Source organism: Nicotiana tabacum, chromosome 16 (genome assembly GCF_000715075.1).
Source record: "Nicotiana tabacum cultivar K326 chromosome 16, ASM71507v2, whole genome shotgun sequence".
NCBI lineage: Eukaryota > Viridiplantae > Streptophyta > Magnoliopsida > Solanales > Solanaceae > Nicotiana > Nicotiana tabacum.
In genome coordinates this window covers 6,483-28,389 of record NC_134095.1, presented here as the reverse complement: position 1 = coordinate 28,389, position 21,907 = coordinate 6,483, and the positions used below count along the sequence as shown (strand labels likewise).

The window sequence follows — 21,907 nt, the reverse complement described above, 5'->3', positions numbered from 1 at the left end:
GGAGCTGGAAATAAAGTATGAACTTTCTCACTGATAACCGTGGGATATATGCAAGTTCTAAAAAATAAAGTATGAACATTTCCACCGATATCCGTGTGAAATGTGTTAATTCTGAAAATAAAAGTGTGAACTTTCCCACCGATATCAATGGGATAAATGCAAATTATGAAAAAATGTATGAACTTTTCCACCGATATCAGTGGGAAATATGCAAGTTCTGCAACTAAAGTGACGAACTTTCACACGGAATCAGTGGCAATTCCGTGGGAAATTTGGAAATTATTTTTGTGCACAATGCTGTAAATATATTGCACCACCTGCCAAACAAAAAAATACAACCACCAACAACCTAAATACAATTAAATATTCACACACAAAAATCAGTATTTTTCGATCCATTTCGTTAATTAACAACCAACCAAAACTGAAAATACTAGAAACCAATAATGCAACTTAACATTCAAATAAGAAATTCGGCATTCAATCTTATCGAATTGATACATAACATCCAACATCATAGTCCTACCCAAAATCATATTAATAAAAGAAACTACTCCTTAGTCTTGTTAAAGTGTGATGGAGAACGTGGCACATGAAATGCACCAGATGCTAAGAGGTAGTTTAGCTGGGCCTTGAGGCTTTCAACGTCACCAGTGACACGTGTAAATGCAACATCCTTTCGCCTCATTTCTTCCTCCCTCCGCCTATCTTCTTCCTCCCTTCGCTTTGCCTCCTCCTCCCGCGCAGCCCTTTTCTGTGCATACAACTCAGTGATCTCTGCTATTCTTCTATTCAATAGCTCAAACTCATTCTGATTAATCGGGGACCTTGAGGAAGAAGAGCCACCAGATCCAAAAGACCGACAACTAGAACTAAACTCTGATCCAATGTCGTAAACTCTTCCCTTATGTACGCCACCAGCCGCCTTAATCCACAAGTCTATATAATTCTCCTGGGATGGTTGGATTGTCTTTCCTTGATCATCAATTGGTTGGCTTTGAATGAACTCCTCCAAGGATTGTTTGAAAGTATTCTGCAAAAAAGTTACAACTATTATATGAATATATTTAATTAATGAAAAGTATTAAAAATTAACTTGAAATCTTACATAGGTTGTCTCGGCTCGTGCCTCGATCCAAGTTGTCTTTATTCCATCCTTTAGCTTCTTCATATGCGTATGCTCAAATACCTCATCTTGAGTAGCTGGTCTTTTTAAAGACTTTTCCGGTTAAATTAAACATGAAAAAAGCAAAACTAAAGTGCTATGCCCATGAAACTTCAAAAAGATTAGTTAACCGTGTAATTAGTTACAACAACAACAACAACAGTTTCAAGTGCTTGACAACCTGAGTGTTTCATGCTCTAGTCCAAATTAGATTTTCCAACTTCAAGAAAAACATCAATTAATGATAAAGCTGAAACATGAACTGTGCCTTAATATTTCTTTCTAATATTGGGACTGAAAATAGAGAATAGTCAGATAACATCAAGAGATAAAGCACTAAATAAATCATTGAAGACAAGACAGTAAATTTCAAAATCCAACTCAACTCCGCTACAATTTAACTCTTTTAGAATAGAAAAACAGGAATCACTCCTTTAGAGTTAAAGACGGACTGCAAGTTATATCTTAAGACAACATGCACAGAAGTCATCTGGTGGTTAAAATCGATCAATCAACTAGTGTAGCAGTTGAAATGCATCAAAATACACCTATACTTGCATTGGATTTTAAATCAGGCCCCGCAACTCCCAACTTTCCAATTTTACAACCTCTGATTGGTCAAAATACACACAATAAACACCTCTACAAGATTGAGCCAAGTTGCACACAGGTGGATAACACATCACACATAACAAATCGTCTCAGCCTACATGCTAATGACTTCAAGTATACACAGTAGATAATGGGTTAAATAAGGAATTCTAATTGGAAAAGCGCACAGAACATGAGAAAATCCATGTTGAAACATGACAGAAGATCATCAAATTTTCATTCAGAAAAATAATTTCAAGAAATCAGCAAGATGACCAAAGGAAAACAAATTTTGAACCGTTTGTTATGGAGGAAAATGTTTTCCATTGGAAAATATATATAGTACCATTTTCTCCATCATTGTACAAGTAGAATAATGTAAAGATATTATTTTTTGTGTAAAACTTTTTTGTTTTTTGTGTAACACTTCTTTTGAAGTATGTTAGATTATAAGCAGATGTACCTAACTTGTAAAGTTAGATTAATCTGTACCTTGTTATGATATCAAAGGCATTCACCACAATACAGGCTCAATTCGCCATCCTCACGACCCACAAATAAGGTAAATTGTTTATGAGAAAATACAAGTCTCTTTAAAAGGTTAATATTACGCAAATTCCAACAAACACAGTTAACTCTTCTATTTATTCTCCTCTAGTCCTATCCTCGAATTACATCACAAGTAGATGCCCCTTTCCTTTAAGCTCACATATACAAACCTAGAAACCCACAATTGCTTCTGGAATATATCTTTCACTATAAATATCTACATTTATTTGTTGACATTTTAATGACAAGAGAAGGAGAGGATGCAAGTTCTACAAAATTAACAGAAAAGAAACTATATCAATGACCTACATTGGTTATCTCAAGTTAGGAGTTTGGTTGAATGAGCAGATATAACATAGAAACTTTAACTATGGAACAAAATCTAGAAACTGGATGCTAGAAGATTGAGAGGCCTATTTTCAAACTAGTAAAAGAAGAAAAGCTTCTGAAAATCTGTTACCTTAAGCTCTTACTGTGATTCTATACATAAATACGTTCCTCAAATGCCTCTCATTGCATCGAAAACACTAGGACATGCATAAACTTTGCAGGGGTATGTGGCATCCAGGGAGGTTACTATTGAATCAATATTTCATTCCAATGCAGCTGCAAACGTATTCGAATATCAAAAAATAGGTTTTGCTTTATATATTTTCCCAAAGTTAGGATATTATGTACACATGCATCCAAGGCAAGAAGGACAACCTTAAATCTATTATAATCCTCTTAATAGTATTTTCCTATAAAAGATATTCAATGTTCTTAGCCCATAACATAACAGCTTGGTAGTGATCTTTTAGGCTATATTTTTCCGTAGAACATGTAATCTGATAAACATTTGTACAGTTTGAACCAACACTTTGTATATATGCAGGAAAAATTAAAGAAGCACCAATCATCAGACATAGATATTAAGCAATATCACTATGTCCATGAAACTTCAAAAAGATTAGTTAACCGTGTAATTAGTTACAATAACAACAACAATTTAAAGTGCTTAATTGTTAGATCTAATTTTAATGATGCAAATAATATATCTGTGCAGGAAATCAATTACAGAAGAACAAGGAATCAAGGAGCTACTACAAGATTGTTGAAGTCAATCTGAATGCTTAAGGAAAGAAATCAATCAGCAAAGATTATGAATCAATCAGCAAATCTGGATGCTTAAGGAAAGAAATCAATCAACAGAGATTACGAATCAGTCACCAAAGATTACAGACAACTGCGATGGAAAGAATCAAGCAAGCCTAAACTTAAGGCATTAATCAAGGCCACTAGGAAGATCGAAAATTCTGTGAGAAGAGTAGCTCAGCAGCTAATTTCGGAATGACCAACAATCAAGGAGTAAACCCTCATTATTAACAACTGTAGAAGAAAAGCTGTCAATTTCCTCTCATCAAGGAAGAGCAACAGCAAGCAACCTTGTTCTTGGAAAGAATCAATCTCTTTCCAAGGATCAAATCTCTTGGATTGTCAAGTCTCGTCAGCAAACGATCTTCACCAAAGTATTTATACTCAACATTTAACCTTAGACAAACATACTTTGATCAAACCAAAAATTCTCTCTTTGTTCTACTGCAAAACAAACATTGTAGTTCTCTAAGATCTGTTGTATAACAAGTCAGAAAAAAAGGAGAGTGCAACACTGGTGAGGCAATGTATCAAAAAGAGACGAGTGTTATAGGAACTGATCTATCACGTCATTTCCATTGTACTCGGAGAGACGCATTTACTAAAGAGAACTCCCTTGCAACCTAAGGGGACTGGACTAGGATTCACATTGAATCCGAACCAGTATAGAATTCCGATGTCTTTAATTCCTGCACTTACTTTCTGTGTTTTACATTCTGCTATTATAACTGTTAGGTTATTGCATCTAGTCGACTAATTGACAAATTAGTCAACTAATAGAGATTAAGTTTAAAAAAAACAATTCACCCCCCTCTTGTACTTTCAATTGATATCTGAGCAAGGCTCACATTCTACTTTTTGCTTAACAGCTTGTGAGAAAAGATCATGGCAAATCAAGTTATCATATGAGCTCTCTTTCTGGAAGGAACTTCACAAGTTAGACCACCATACTTCAATGGATAATATTTTTCTCATTGGAAAGTGCGTGTGGAGATCTTTGCCAAGGCTTATGACGCCAAAGTTTGGAGAGTCATCAAAAAGGGGAACTATCCCCTACCAGCTGCTACTCCACCACTTGTTGATCCTGAAGATATAGATTCACATACAAAAGAGCAAGTGGAAGTGGTACAAGTTAACAATAAAGCGAGAAATCTGCTTCACAATGCTATAAGTGGTGAAGAATATGAGAAAATCTCTAGCTGTAAAACAGTCAAAGAAATGTGGGACAAGCTTGAGGTTACATACGAAGGAACCAGCAAAGTAAAGGAAACACATATTAACATGTTGGTTCATGATTACGAACTCTTCTCAATGAAAGAAGGAGAATTTAATGAAGAGACGTTTGCCAGGTTCAGCAAAATAATTAACGATATAAAGGCATTTGGCAAGCCATATACTAGTGGTGATCAAGTTAGAAAAATTCTCAGAAGCCTGCCAACTACTTTGCAGACCAAAGTAGTCACACTGGAATCTCAGGATCTAAACAAATTATCATATGATGAACTACGAGGAGAACTCATAGCCTTTGAAAAGACGCATCTCAAGAAGACTAGTCAAGAAGAAAAAAAGAAATAGTTGCATTCAAGGCTTCAACTAAAATAGCTGAAAACGAAATTGATGATGATCCTGAAGCTTTACAAGAAGAGATTGCTATGTTATCGAGAAACATGGATGGCTTAATGAGAAGATTCAGAAATACAAAAAAAAGGAAGAATTCCACCAAGACGATCCAAGCAATACAATGAACAAGACAAGAATGATAGAAAATGCTATAAGTGTGGAAGATTTGGCCACATTCAAGTTGAGTGCCCAAAACTAAAAAGAAAAATTTCTAGAGGCTTTAACAAGAACAAATCTTTTGGAAGCTGGAGTGATGAGGACAGTTCAGACCACGAAGAGATAGCAAATCTTTGCTTCATGACAATTCTGGAAAATGAAATGGACAAATCATCAGGATGCTGGACAGATGAGGACACTTCAGATGAAGAAAATGAAAACTGTTTCATGGCACGAGGTGAAACAAGTGAGGTAAGATCTTATAACTGTGGAAGATGCAATGAATTGCAGGATATTCTTGATTTAACTTTGAAAGAGTCTCAAAAAATGATAAATCAGCTTAAGAGACTAACCAAAGAGATTAAAGAGTGGAAACTCAAACATGAAGTATGTGAAATTGAAAAGGAAGTACTTCAAGAAGAGTTTAAGGAATTGCAAATGCAACTTAATGGCATGTGCAAATCCACCAGTCACAGTTTTGTCAGGTCAAACCAGATGACTTACAAGTCAACTAAAAATGGACCAGCCAGAACTAAGTCCACTAGTACTAACACTAATAAAAAACCTAAAGGTGGGTCAGAAGTTATGTGTAACTACTATAACAAAAATGGGCACAAATATTCTTTTTGTCGCTTTCGTAAGCAAATGTTTCAAGATGGGTTTGGAAACCAAAAAACAATTCTGAATCTAGCAATACTAACCCTCCAAGACCCAAGCAAGCTTGGGTACCTAAAAGAAAGTAATCACTTTGTTTTGCAGGAATACCACAGAATAAGCCGTAAAGAAAGATGGTATTTATACAGTGCGTGTTCCAGTCATATGACAGGTGACAAAAACCTGTTTGAAGTTACAAAAATTGATGGAGGAAGCGTTAAGTTTGGGATGACTCAAAATGTAAAATGATTGGTACTGGAACAATTCCCTTCAATAACAACTGTGACATCACTGAAGTTTATCTCGTCGATGGAACTACAACCTCCTAAGCATAAGTCAACTATGCGACTCAGGATATGAGGTAAATTTTAAGAAAACAAGTTATGCTATTGAAGACAAATCAGGTAAAATAGTCCTTCCTGGAAAAAGATATGGAAATGTTTACATCCTTGATGGTTTTGAAAAAATAGATGGTCATATTTGCTTAACGTCTATGTCTGATGATCCATGGTTATAGCATAGAAAACTTGGTCATTCTAGCATGGATTTGATAAAAAAATTGTCTAAACATGAGTTAGTTGGTGGCCTACCCAAACTGAATTTCTGTAGAACTCATATCTGTGATGCATGTCAAATTGGTACGCAGACCAGAAACTCTTTCAAAAATAAAGATATTGTATCCACTTCTAAACCTTTGCAATTACTTCATATGGATTTATCTGGGCCTAGCAAAACTGCTAGTATAGGAGGAAAGATGTTTGCTTTTGTTATTGTTGATGATTATCCATGTTTCACTTGGGTAATTTTCTTATCTCATAAGGATTAATCATTAAGAAATTTTGAAGTTATTCTGCAAAAAGGTTGAAAGAGAAAGGGGATATCTCATCTCAACAATTCAGAGTGATCATGGAGGAGAATTTGAAAGTAGAGCATTTGAAGATTTCTGTCATGATCAGGGATACACTCATAATTTCTCTACACCACGATCACCACAACAGAATGGGGTTGTAGAAAGAAAGAACAGAACCCTCCAAGATATGGCAAGAACCATGTTACTAGATCATTCATTGCCAAATCATTTTTGGGCAGAAGGTGTAAGTACAACATGTCACATTCTCAACCGATGTCGCATAAGGCCCATTCTGAAGAAGACTCCCTATGAATTATAGAGGTAAACGTCCCAATATCAATTATTTTCATCCCTTCGAAAGTAAATGTTTTATTCACAATAACGGTAAGGATAACCTTGGAAAATTCGATCCAAGAAGTGATGAAGGTATTTTTCTGGGCTACTCATAAAATAGTAGATCTTTTAGAGTCTATAATAAATGCACATTATGTGTGGAAGAATATGTACATGCTATATTCGATGAAAGTAATCCCTTGGTTGATAAAGGAATTACTGAAGGTGATGAAGATCAAGCTCAAGAAATTTAGGAGACAAGCAAATCTCAAGAGTCGACTGATATATCTGCTACGATAGAGTCAATTAATGAAATCAGCAGCAGTGTACCAGATCCTCCAATCGAGTCGACTACTAATGCAGTGCGTCTAAATGAATGGAGAAGCGAGCCTGAATATCCTCAAAAGTTTATCATAGGGGATCCAAATAAAGGAATGAAAACCAGAGGAGCTCTCAAAAAGAAAGCAAATGTTGCATTAATCTCTCAGGTTGAACCAAAGAAAATAAAGGAAGCTCTAAAAGATTCAAGTTATGTTCAAGCAATGCAGGAAGAATTAGATCAGTTCGGTAAAAATCAGGTGTGGAATCTGATACCCAAACCTGAAAATATTTCTATAATCATAACAAAGTGGGTCTTTAGAAACAAATTGAACGAGGATGGAAAGGTCGTAACAAAGTGGGTCTTCAGACTAGTTGCTCAGGGATACTCACAATAGGAAGGAGTCGACTATGATGAAACCTTCGCTCTAGTAGCTCGCTTGGAATCCATACGAATTCTTCTGGCATACGCATCATTTAAAGGATTTAGGTTGTTTCATATGGATGTCAAAAGTGCCTTTTTGAACGAATTTGTTGAGAAAGAAGTATACGTGAAACAACCGCCTAGGTTTGTAGATTCAAAGTTTCCCTACCATGCAAGCTCACTAAGGAACTATATAGACTAAAGCATGCTCCACATGCTTGGTATGATAGACTTAGTTCTTTTCTTGTTGATCATAGATTCACAAGAGGTAAAATAGACACTATCTTGTTTATTAAAAGATCATCAGAAGGTAATCTCATTATTCAGATTTATGTTGATGATAATATATTTGATAGTGCTAACCATCTTATGTGCAAGGAATTTTCAAATTTTATGCAAAGCGAATTCGAAATGAGCATGATGGAAAAGCTAAAATTCTTCCTTGGACTCCAAATTCAACAATCTGAAGAAGGAACCTTTATATGTCGGACCAAATACACAAAGGAACTTATTCAAAAATTTGGCATGAGAAATGCAAAATCCATTGGCACACCAATGAGTCCTTCCATAAATCAAGACAAAGATGAATAGCGAATCCCTATTGATAAAACTAAATATCGTGCAATGATTGGATCATTACTGTATCTGATGGTAAGTCGACCGGATATTATGTTTAGTATGTGTAAATATGCTAGGTTTCATTCACCTCCTAAGGAATCTTATCTGACTGCAGTAAAGAGAATCATTTGATATCTCATTGGGACTGTATCTCATGGACTATGGTATCCTGGCTCTAACTCTTTGAAATTAGAAGGTTTTTCAGATGCTGACCTTGCAGGTGATAAGAAAGATAGAAAAAGCACAAGCGGTACATGTCAATTACTTGGAAAGGCATTGATATCCTGGAATAGTAAAAAAAAAGCATCAGTTGTATTATCTACTACTGAAGCTGAATACATTGCCATTGGATAATACTGCACACAATTACTATGAATGTCCCAGGGTGACTATGAACTTTCTTTTAAACCTATACAAATTTTTTGTGATAATTCAAGTGTTATTTGTCTTTCAAAAAATCTTGTGCATCATTCTAGAGCAAAACATATAGATATCAAGCATCACTTTATTAGAGATCATGTTCTTAAGGGAGACATAGAAATATCTTTTGTTGGAACTACTGATCAGTTAGCAAATATTTTTACTAAGCCATTATTAGAGGATAGATTTTGTGCTTTAAGAAAATTACTTGGCATTACTTGCTTAACTAATAACCTATAGGACCTATGTGTACTGCAAATACTTTTACATGTGTAATTATTGTCCTTACTCATGCATTAATTACGCCTCCGTTTTTCCCTCTCTTTCTTTCTTCTTTCATATCAGTTTGTCATTTAAAGTTGGAAAGCCAATCATCGCGTCCCTTCAACTAACGCCTTTTCCTTTTCTGTACTCAACCGTCAGAAGTCTCTCTTTTTAAGGCAGAGAACCCTTTCAGTCACTTTCATCTCTATCATCTAGAAAACGCTTCTCCAAAGCTACGATCAAACCACTTTCCTTCAATGACCAAACAACCCAGAAACCCCTCTGCTTCCCCCAGAAAAAGTACCCTCTCCAAAGCAAAACCCCCTTCTATGCCCCCAGAACAAGTAGACCTAGGGTCCGATAACTCTGAGGGTTTCACCTCTTCTCAGGGAGATTTCTCTGATCACTCTCAACACTTAGGAGAAAAAGCCCTAAAAACGACCTATGGAAGACCCCCTGTTTCTTCTACCCCAAAGAAATCCAAGATTGATCTTTCTCGCTCCCTAGAATCTGACCTAAATTTCTGGGATTCTCTAAATAGGGATTTCTTCATTACTCTGAAGGACAAGCCCGTTGCTCAAGGAAGGGTAGTCGACCTTGACGACATGGAAGCCCTAAATTGCAAGGTCAAAAAACCTCTTTGTTCATCAAGGGTGGGCTAAGTTCCTCTCTATTCCTCCGCTTAAGTTCTATGAACCCCTGGTAAAGATGTTTTATGCTAATCTCTGTTCTAGTAAACGTAACAGGTTAGAATCCTTAGTGTTAGATAAGCGCATTGTTCTTGATTGTGCCCTGTTTGATTCGCTCTTTCAGTGTCGATGTTCTGGTTTTCCTATGCTTTTCAAAAACACCTGGCCCAATGATTTTGAAATTTCTTTTGACCAAGCCAAATAGTGTATTACTGAGTGTACCTCTAACTTCCTTCCCAACCAGTTAGGTCCCAATGATCTTAGTTTCGAAACTCGAGTTTTGGCCCATGTTGTAGCACTAATCTGCTTCCCCGTACTGGTTCCTTTTCAACCTTCTCTCAAAGAGACACTTTTTTAGTATAATTCCTTGTGACCAAACTCAAAATCAAGTTATCTCATGGGTCATTAATTTCATAATTGAGAGTGCTGAAGATCCCACTAGTCTACCATATGGCATGACAATCACTCACATTCTGGAAGCTCATCAAATTTCCCTGTCCAACTATCCCTTCATCACTGTTTCAAAGTCTTACAACTCTTGAGCCTTTGCTAGTATGGGATATGTGAGTGTGAAGGGCTCTTGGGTTAAGAAGCACGAAGGTGAAACAAAGTATGCTCCTATAGAGACCAAACCTAAACCCTTTGTCTCTCATTCCAGCCCTGATGATCCTGATCTTGGTGAAAAGTTTCGTGCAATTGACACTCAACTCTCTGAAATCAAAAATCTCCTCACAGCCACTCATTCTACTGTTGGTGACATTCATGCCATCTCCAAGGAAACTAGGTCTGATGTGTCAAAGATTAGAGTTGTTGTTCTTAGAGTTAGGGAGAATGCTATTAAAGCCTTCAGAGAAATTCATGATAGGTTGGATGGAGTGAGCATCTCAGCTAATGCTAGCTTTGAACAATTGAAGAAGGCCATCTGCAACACTCTTACTTATTTTCTGTGTCGTTAATGTGGTTGCTTAAGACAATTTTTTTATTATGCTGTTTTTGGGTTATTATCTCAATCATTGGATAATTTCTATTTTCCCCTGCTTCTTTTGGACTATAACTCTACTGTTTAATGTTATATATTCTGTTTAGTTCTTGGTTTGTTCCCTCTTTACTGATGCCAAAAAGGGTGAGAAAAGTATATGTTGTATCTGTACAGGTATAGTTGACTATGGCAAAAGCAGCATCCTTTATGGCAAGAGTCGACTCCAACCATGGACTAGTCAACTGCATGAATTGAGGGGGAGTACCATGAACTAATCAACTGCATACATTGAGGGGGAGTAAAACACAGAGAAGTCAACTGGTATTTATACATATATATTATTTTGTCATCATCAAAAAGCGGGAGATTGTCAGATCTAATTTTAATGATGAAAATAATATATCTGTGCAGGAAATCAATTACAGAAGAACAAGGAATCAAGGAGCTACTATAAGATTGCTGAAGTCAATCTGGATGCTTAAGGAAAGAAATCAACCAGAAAATCTGGATGCTTAAGGAAAGAAATCAATCAGGAGTAGATTACGAATCAGTCAGCAAAGAATACAGACATTTGTGATGGAAAGAATCAAGCAAGCCTAAACTTAAGGCATTAATCAAGGCCAGCAGGAAGATCGAAGATTCTGTGAGAAGAGTAGATGAGCGGCTAATTTTGGGAGGACCAACAATCAAGGAGTAAACTCTCATCATTAACAATTGTAGAAGAAAAGTTGTCAATTTCCTCTCATCAAGGAAGAGCAACGGCAAGCAACCTTATTCTTGGAAAGAATCAATATATTTCCAAGGATCAAATCTCTTGGGTTGTCAAGTCTCGTCAGCAAACGATCTTCACCAAAGTATTTGTACTCAACATATAGCCTTAGACAAATATACTTTGATCGAACCAAAAATCCTCTCTTTGTTCTACTGCAAACAAACATTGTAGTTCTCTAAGATCTATTGTGTAACAAGTCAGAGAAAAAAGGAGAGTACAAAACTGGTGAGGCATTGTATCAAAAGAGATGAGTGTTATAGGAACTGAGCCATCACGTCATTTCCATTGTACTGGCAGAAACGCATTTACTAAAGAGAACTCCCTTGCAACCCAAGGGGACTGGACTAAGATTCACATTGAATCTGAACCAGAATAAAATTCCGGTGTCTTTAATTCCTGCACTTACTTTTTGTGTTTTACGTTCTGCTATTATAACTGTTAGGTTATTGCATCTAGTCAACTAATTGACAAATCAGACAACTAATAGAGATTAAGTTTAAAATTATACAATTCACCCCCTCTTGTACTTTTATTGATAACCTGAGTGCTTCATGCTCTAGGAAAATAGCATAAATTACATGAAATCGTACTAATGGGGAAGTGTGGAGTTAATGATAAGTCTTGAAGTTTCACCTATTCCTGATAGTAGCATAGCTACAAAAGGGTATCATTTACTAAGGCATCACAATCAAGTTACAGTAACTGTTTTAGTCTTGCTTAATTATTAGTATATATTTCAAGAAGAACATTTTCATTTGACCTTAAAGTGGCAAACCACATCTAACACAATATTAAAACGAAATCTACACAGCCAAAATGCAGTTCAAAAGGTAAAATTAAGACAGAAGCACAAAAGTTTTTAGAAGTCTAAAAGTTTTCATTGAAAAATATTGACAAACTTGACTCCCTCAAATTAGATAAATCCATTCCAAGAAGAACAACACCCAAAAGTTTAATCTAGTCTTGGCAATGCAAATAATTAGATAGGTTGGATGAACCAAATATTGAAAAGATCAAAACTTTGGCAGATTTAAGTAGAACAAACCCAACCCATCAAAGTAAATTGTATTTTTCTTGAAAAACTATTTACTACAAGAGAGTGTGAGAATGTATAGGACTAGACTAGTATAATAAACACATACCAATCTTCTTCGATGAGCCCCAATACTTATTGAACCTCTTGTGTGCATGGAGCCACCTTTGTTGGACAAACGGGTTGCCTTTGCCAATTCACTTTCTTTTTAAATTCCCCAGAGGCCCAATACTCAGTTAGTTTAGTCCATATATCCTAAATAATCCAACCTGGCATCTCTTTCTTATTTCGAGCTTCTCGAAACATATCAGTCAACCTATCAACACATTTTTTTAAAAAGACGCCTCATACCTCTACCTCACGTTCAACTGTCCAAGCACACTTCATATGCAAATAATTAATTTGTTAGATTGGTTAAATATGAGTTGAAAAATGAAATAATTTATTTTACCCTAATTCATCAAACATCTTATCCCTAATGTTCCATGGAACATCTGACCAGAACCTCCAAGGTCCATGCTAAAATGAACACATTGATTCAACCATAGCTTTTGTAGCTTGAGTACAAGGAAGAAACCTGCATTAAATTAAACATGTTAGAAACCATATTTATAATTAATTAGAAAATAAATAAATAATACTTACCCAACTTTATCGGGAACAATAATCAACCTCCCGAGATCATCTAACCTTCCAACATTTGGAGGATCCTGAGCATGTATAGGAGGCTGTGTAACTGAATTACTATCGACGCATGGGGACGTCGGAGGGCTATCTACTCCAATATTTGGAGGATCCTGAGCATGTATAGATTCAGAATGCTTTGGAGGCCGACTAGAAGATGTGGGCATGCTAGGGGTAGAATGAAGGGGTATGACAGGGGAAGATGATGAAGGAATAACGGGAGACGATAATGATTAAATGCCATGGGATGAATGACTGGAGTAGATGATGGGGGTATGGCAGGTCTAGGTGTAGGCATAGATGGGCAAGCAGATCTAGATGAAAACGTCCCATTTATGTCTTGGAAAGACATATGATAATAGTAAGGGGTCGAGGACATAGCAGTATACCCTAGGTGTGGTATAGAGTATAAGGGAGGTGGAACTGAAGACAGACATATAGGTGGAGGCACATGCAGACCAGAATGTGCCGATGGTAGAGAGGTAGGGAGACGGCCTAAGTTACGTGAAACTTGTTTCTTCTTCTTTGATTTACCTCCAGCAGCCATCTGAATAATACAAGCATAAGAAAAAATAGCATATTAATTCTCTTAGCTACAAATTTAAAAGCATAATTACTACATAAGTTAGAAAAAACAAACATGTCAATTATCATCATCGCTTGTTTCATTTCATCATCCATTCCATCGTCATCTCTTGCTATATTTTCTTCATCAATTTCATCCTCCTCGCTTGTGTCATTTTCATCAGAAAATTCTTCCTCCTCAATGAATTAATTTTCATCACCTGAATCTTCCTCCGCATTGGCCATAGATGTCCCAATTCCATAAATTTGGTCAACTGACAGATCAACTTCTTCGTATATGCCTTCACTATGCAGCTCATATTCTAATTCATTATCCACAATTTGTTGAACACTTGATATATCATTTTGGTACGCTACAACTAGTGAATACTCAACTTCCACTCTTCCAACTGGCTTAGTTTTAATAACTACCCACCATTCATTCTTATTTTTATACGTCGACGGATAAGGAGCGTAATATACTTGCTTCACATTTTGTGCTATAACAAATGGATCATAGCGTTCGTACTCCTTCGCGTGCTTAACTTCTACTATTTTGTATTGTGGGTGTACTTTTGTACCTCTATTTGGTGTGGGATCAAACCACTTGCATCGAAAAAGTACCAACCTTTTATTTGGGCAACCAACATACTTTATTTCTAAAATCTCCTGGAGCACACCATAATAATTAATATCCCCACCTTGGTCACCATCACCACCTTTCACCCATACCCTGCTATTAATAATTTTTTTATTCTTAGACCATTCTTCCGTATGAAACTTGTATCCATTGACAAAATACATAGACATGGTTTTGACTTGTGGGGTAGGTCCCCAAGCTATATCACGCAAAAAAGGATCACATATACCATTTTTTGGATTATGAACCTATATAGAGTTGAAGAAAATCGAGAAGTTAGAAAATCATATAGTGTGTAAATAATAAAAAATTTGTTACATATTAATTAACACTTATATAGTCTCTAAACCACTCTGAAAATCTAAGATAAACATTAGCATGGCCGGACTGACTCACAAAGTAATTGTCAGGCATTTTACAATGTTTATTAGTTAAAAGAAGAATAGACTAGGTTAATAATATAATTCCAAACTTACTTGTAAAATTATTGAACTTCGGGGCAATTCAGTAATACATGTGTTATAACCGATTTTTTTTTCTTATCAGTCCAACTTCTTTTTTGACTTTTTCTCGGACCTCTACCCAATTGATTGAATATGGATATAGGAAGTTCCAAAGGATCATTATCACCTTCATCATGCTGATTCGGTCTATTTCTCATATATGGAACATGATTCTCAAAATAATACGAATAAAAATGAGAGGTTTCTCTAACTAGATACGCTTCACATATTGATCCCTCAATCTTGGCCTTTTGTTTCACGGTCTGTTTACATTTGCCAATAATCCTGCATAGCACACTTTTAGATAATAATTCTTTTTACCAAAATACATAAATAGAAAATAGTTAATGGTCATTACCTCTCGAAGGGATACATCCATCTATATTGAACCGGTCCTCCAAGTCGTGTCTCTTGTGCAAGGTGAATTAGGAGATATTCCATTACACTGAAGAAACCACATGGAAAAATTTTCCCTAGTTTATTTATGATTAAAGTAATATTACTTTCCATGAAAATTAGGTTTTCATCCCTTAATGTGTTGGAACACAAGTCCTTAAAAACAAGCTTATCTCTGTGATGGGTTTCAATAGTGATGATTCCAAGAAAATGTGACAATCGTGGCTTTTCATATACATCAACTTTCCTTCTTTCATGTCAACACACCTGGATAAGTTTGACGCATACCCATCGTGCATCTCTAAATTCCTAACCCAGTCACAGATCTTTCGTTTATCATCTAAAGTGTATGTATAACTAGCCTTAGGCTTCACCATCATGTTATTTCCTTCTTTTAGTTCTAATTCTCTTCGCCTGCAGTATTCCTGTAAATCCATCCTGGCCTTCAAGTTATCTTTTGTCTTGTTCTTGTCATCTATAACAATATTAAATAGGTTATCAAAAAAATTCTTTTCAATATGCATGACATCTAAATTATGTCAAAGAAGATTATGCTTCCAATAAGGTAACTCCCAAAATATGCTTTGTTTAGTCCAATTATGCTCAACGCCATAACCAGGTATTCTAGCAGATGGAGACTCTGTTACCTTAGGTAGATCTCTCCCAATTTTTCTCACCTGACAAGGTTAGTGGTGGCTCATCATAATCTGTTTGATTCTTCATAAACACACTAGTATTTTTCCTGAACTCATGATCCATTGGCAAGAATGGCCGGTGACAGTCAAACCATGTGTTCTTACCTCCATGTCTCAAAGTGAATGCTTTTGTATCTTCCATACAGTAGGGGCAAGCTAACTTTCCAGTAGTCGACCACCCAGACAACATTCCATACGCAGGAAAATTATTAATAGTCCATATCAAAGCAGCATGCAATCTAAAGTTTTGTTTAGTTGATATGTTGTATGTTTCAACACCTTCATGCCACAAAAATTTTAGATCATCAATCAACGACTGCAAATATACATCAGTTAAACCTTTTGGATTACTTGGACCCAGAACTATGCAAGTTAGGAACAAATATGGACTTGTCATACATATTTCAGGTGGGAGATTATATGGCATAACAAAGACTGGTCAACATGAATATGGTGTAGCAGAGACAGAAAATGGAGTGAATCCATCTGCACACAAACCCAACCTAACATTTCTTGGTTCATTAGCGAAGTCTGGAAACATCCTATCAAAATGCTTCCACGCTTCTCCATCCGAAGGATGACACAAAATACCCGGCGGCCTTCTATTTTCATGGTGCCATCTCATATGAGGAGCATAACTCATTGATGCATACATCCTCTTTAATTTAGGTATAATTGGTAAGTAATGCATCTTCTTAACTGCAAGTTTCTTATCTTTGGCATTTGTGACTTCCTTAAAATGAGATAGTACACAAAATTTGCACGCTTCTAGAGCCGCATCATTTTTATAATATAACATACAACCATTTTCACAACAATCAATTTTTATTGAGGAAAGTCCTAACTTGACAACCAATTTCTTTGCTTTATAGTAATCATTGGGTAAGTTAATGCTCGGATTAACTTCACGCATGAGCCCAATTATAGCATTCATGCCCGCTTGAGAAATATTCCAATCTGATTTAATAGTTAGTAATCTAACTGCAACAGATAACTCAGAGTGCATTGAGTCTTTATAGAGTGGACGACTAGCCGACTCTAATGATTCATAGAAGTGCTTTGCCTCATCATTGGAAGGCTCAGCAATATTTTGTTGGGATTGAACCCTTGGGTAAAAACCAAAAGCATCTGACACCATTTCATGTAATCGAGAATTCTCAACATTATTCTCCATTTGTGTACTTCTCCCACCACTAACTAGATTTTGAAAATGAACATCACCAATACTACAATAGTTCTCTCCATGAACAATCCACACATAATAATTTTCCCTAAACCCCTTGCTATAAAGATGAACTTTAACATTTTCCGGTTGCAATAATTTTTTACACTTGCATTTCACACAAGGACACCTAATTATTCCTTCGTTACGAAATTCAGCATTTTTGCATGAGCAATAAATCCTTTAACACCTTCAACAAATTCTTCCTTTAATCCACAACGATTAGGATGATTCTTATCGTACATCCAACTACGATGTTCACATTCCATCTAGTACACAAATACACACAAATAAATGAATAGACTTAGAACAATTTATTTGTTTCAAGTTAGTTTACAATTAATCTTGAATAGTATACCTTAAAGAACTCACTTAGTTTACAATTAATTATGTATACCTTAAAGAACTAATTTTTATTCGTCTTTTTATAAGTCAAGAAAAAACTATGGTTCTAGATCAAGTTACTATGAATGAAAAGTACTTTTTCATAGAAATGCTCCAATTAAGTTCTTGAAATCAGTTTAAAAAGTCAAACCAAGATTCTAACACATTCGTTATCATCCATAAATAAATTTAAACTTGGAGGATAGATATAATATTCACAATAAAGAATTTTTTATATCAAGGTAAAAGCAATATAAATTTATGTAGTTGTTCTAGCAATTTAACAACTTAACTTACATTTAACAACTGAAACCAACTTAGAGATTAGCAAATGAAGTTACCTCAAGACTTATAACCTGATTTGAGAAGCTGAAAAAATGGCTTCACCGTAGACTCCAGGACTTTGATTTTCAGTAGATCAAATGCGCACCATAGGTTCAAACCCTACCACAGACAACAACCTATTATTTAAGTGGAGAAGGATAAAGAGACAATCCCATTATAAATCATCTATAATAAACTGAGAAGTTTCAATCAAAGATCTGATTTCCTTATTCCAGTGGAGGGAACTCAAAAAGATCATCAACAATCCATCCACCAACTCAAAACTAAAAACAGAAACTAAAGAAAAATTTCGAAAAACTTTAGTCCGTATCAAAAGAGCAACTGGAAAACAAAATCTAGCAACCAAAACATAAATTACATCAATTAGAAAAGATTACAAACATTTATTACTAGGCATGGAGGAACCCTAGATTAATTTGTGAGGGAGAGGTAGTTGTCCGCCCCCACCCCCTTTTCCATCGGCTTTATTTTCCTTTTCGTTCTTCAATTAATCAATTAATTGTGAGGGAGAGGTGTTTGTTGAACAACTTGATAATAAGATACACTGATGACGAATTAAATAGACAAAATGTCGAAGATAAAATAAATGTTCTCATTTTTATTCATGTCTATGACTCTGTTGACCTAATTACATTCAAGAAGAATAGAAAAAAGCATATGATGTTTAAGAATCCAAAAATGAAAATAACACAATTTTTCTCAACTCTTTCCTCCGTGTTCCTGCACTTCACAGTTCACACTAACATTAACTGTAAAAAAACTCCAATGTAATCTTCACTAAAAACTCAAAACAAGAAGAAAAAAAATGAGACTTTGCTTCTGCCTCTACCACCCTTAAAAGAAATCCAAATTAAGGTAAAATCAGAAAAGGGAGAAAGAAGGGGGGGGGGGAGCGAGAGAGGGGGAGGGTCTTACCGATTTTGCATGAGCTTAGTGAAAGCTCTGATTTCTAAAAATGGGGGGAAATCAGTATGCCAAGAGAATGGAGAGAAAGAGAAGAATGAAATTGAAAAAGAGTAGAAAAAAAGGGTATACCTAATGTAATAGAAAATACTTTTCTACTGATTCACTGAGAAATTTGTGGGAATTGTCTTCTATAAATTCAATTTTTTTGGTGAAATAATTTTAAGCTCGCGGGTTTTTGAACCAAATACAACAGCTCGAAATTTTGAGCTTCCCACTGCATTAGTGGGAATATTAAAATTACTTTTTATTTTAGGTTCCCACTATTTCACTGGTAGATTTTAATAAATTTATTTTTAATGACATTCTCACTGATTCGGTGGGAAACAAATTACGTGTTTTTTTGCGCTAACTAGTTCCCACCTATAATTTGTGAGAACGTTTTAAGAAAAAGGTAAAAGAAATTTTTTTTATTTCCCACTGGATTTTTTTATATTTCAGTGGGAACTGCCACTGATAATATAATATATCTGTGGGAAATTTCCCTGGAAAATTTGCAGTTTTCTAGCCGTTAGCATCGGGACGGGTGGCCAAAACATAATTACATAACTCGTTGCTCAATGCGGTTGTTCCTCTTTGATTCACAAAAAAACCACAAGGCCTAGCATTAGCCAGAGGGTAAAAGCATAAACACACGTCATTAAATTTATATACATTAATAATTAATGATGTAAAATCTATTATGCATTGTCAATAATATTATTTGTTGTACAAGTAATTTGTCTAATTTTTTATATTACTAATCTCACTTTTTGACTTACATGTAATTATATTTTAGTTGGCCTAATAGTATAAAAAAAATTAAAATATTAATGTGCAGAAATTAAACTCAAACTTAATAGAAACCTGCATTATGTAATTAGCGAAGTAAACGGTGGTATGAAATTGGATTAGAACTTTTCTTTTTCTTTTTGACCTTTTGATAACTTATTTAACAATCTTATGAGTTATGATAGTAAGCAATTTCATGATTTAATCAAAATTTTGGTAACAAGAATTTACGACGAGACATGTACTCGTTTTACAAAAGAGTTGCACATCTTGAAACTTTACGTTAATTCAGAAAAGAATTAAAAGAAGAAGAAGGAAACAATGATCCACTAGTCAATAGAGACCCCATGGGTTCAGGCAAAATCTCCTAAACCAAATGAATCTAATGGAGTGCCTACCAAAATAGGTGGCAAAAGAATATGAGAATGGTCTTTTCATGGCCACTCGAAAGGACATGAACAACGTTAATATTTCCAAATTCCTTGTAGTAGACACAGTTCTAGGCTTTAGTAGTGTAACTTTTTAGGGATTATTGTTAAACCGTTGGTTCGTGTTCTGCCCCTTTTAGTTATCTAATCGTCTTTGCGATGCTTTCATGGTCAATCCGAGTAATTTTATTGTGAGACCAGTTTTATTAAATGTCCATGTTTGTAAAATTGGTTTGTCATTAGAATAGTTCTAGCGTTTCGCCATAGATTCCCAATTTTGTTTTGAAATATTTAATTTGAATGAAGTTTTGATTTGAAGATGAAAATGTGTTGGTACATCAGTTTTCAAAATATATTCACTTTTTTTTTGAAAAAATATGAAACATGACTTATATCCACAAGTTCTAAAAACTATCACAAATACCCAACAATACCTTCATCAATAAAATCTATTATATTATCACAAACCATTGTCCTGAACATAAATAAATTTGGTACAAAATTATTATTTTTATAATAAACTACATAATACACTATCAGATAACCGAGAAGACGAAGGAGCATTGTTACAAAATAATAAATGGTGGGCTCTTTTATAAAATACATAAGTTTGGGACAATTTTAAAAAAATATAATAGTAATATTTTGGGCCAAAACCAGCTCTTGGGTTTTGAAAATTTGCCCAAAAAATCCAAATAAATTTTGACAAAATCTATGGCCAAACGAGTCCTAATTCACTACAAGAAAATAAGGCGATGACGACATTTTATAAATGTCGTTATAGGTCACATAAATATCGCAAAACCATCAACCGATATTTAATTTACATTTAAAACGAGTGTCGGAAATTTCAATATCGGAAATTTTTCGATATTTAAATTAGTATCGATGAAAATCTAGTGACATTGTTTTACAACATTTTATCAAATGTCAGTAAGCTCTACCTTCAACTTATTTTGTTTGCGACACAAAACAGAAATGTCGGAAATTGCATTTTGTTAATAGTTTTCTATTTTTGGTTTTTCATATTAAAAGAATAATGAATTTTTAAAGATTTTCATGATAAAAAACCATTTGATACTTCAGAAACCACACACCACAAATATGAAACAACTAGTCACTTTTGCAATCTTTTGTGAATAACTACAAACTGTAATTATCAAGATATTATATTGTGAGCAACGTAACAATACATAATAATGTAACAATAAATATATAATCGTTCTCAGCAAATATAAATTTTCTTTATATTAAACTAAGATCATCTATAATCTATAGAATTAATAATCAGCAGTAGGGGGTCTTTCTCTAAACTTTCGTTTCAAGCATTATAAATCCAGCCTCTCCAGATTGATCGCCAAGAGACCTTCCTTGAAAAAGTCTTCACCCACATTGTGCATCCAGTATCACAATCGACGCCACTGATCCATAAATCCAAACTTGTCGAACCTGCAACTCGTTAAAACATAAACAAGTTATATACGGGTAAAATCGAGTCCGTTGAACATTTTGGTTTTCCGGTAAGACAAACGGAGCAAGAATATGATCATTAGGAATCGGAATCTGGGCGGAGAGCCTCTCGTATCGGGGTTCGAGCAAGACACCTTTCCTCGGGGGCACCACAACCACGTCCTCCGGGACCGGTTCAAATTTCGAGACTTTGGAGAACATTATCAAATGACTGCACACGACTAATGAAGGGCCATAGCATCCGTGCCCAGCCGGATATCACGACACAAATCT

General features: G+C 35.2%; 1 protein-coding gene across 6 annotated transcripts; it reads right to left on the bottom strand.

Moving 5' to 3' along the window:
* Positions 1-431: 431 nt before the first annotated feature.
* On the bottom strand, positions 432-19,073 carry LOC107802636 (uncharacterized). Of its 6 annotated transcripts, XR_001651857.2 has the most exons (7): positions 18,918-19,073; positions 17,999-18,101; positions 13,215-13,800; positions 13,021-13,146; positions 12,679-12,950; positions 1,109-2,911; positions 432-1,033 (listed from the first exon to the last, which is right to left on the bottom strand). XR_001651857.2 is itself a non-coding variant. In XM_075232521.1 (6 exons), the coding sequence occupies exons 5-6, from the start codon at positions 1,169-1,171 to the stop codon at positions 551-553; spliced, it is 546 nt and encodes a 181-aa protein (XP_075088622.1). In that variant the 5' UTR covers positions 1,172-2,911; positions 12,679-13,146; positions 13,215-13,800; positions 17,999-18,101; positions 18,918-19,070; the 3' UTR covers positions 432-550. The 6 variants fall into 6 exon arrangements, 3 of the variants coding, with proteins under 3 accessions (XP_075088622.1, XP_075088625.1, XP_075088624.1); XR_012699881.1 differs by lacking the exons at positions 17,999-18,101; positions 18,918-19,073 and adding exons at positions 13,894-15,245; positions 15,319-17,832 and having other exon boundaries at positions 12,679-13,146; XM_075232521.1 differs by having other exon boundaries at positions 12,679-13,146; positions 18,918-19,070.
* Positions 19,074-21,907: the final 2,834 nt, after the last annotated feature.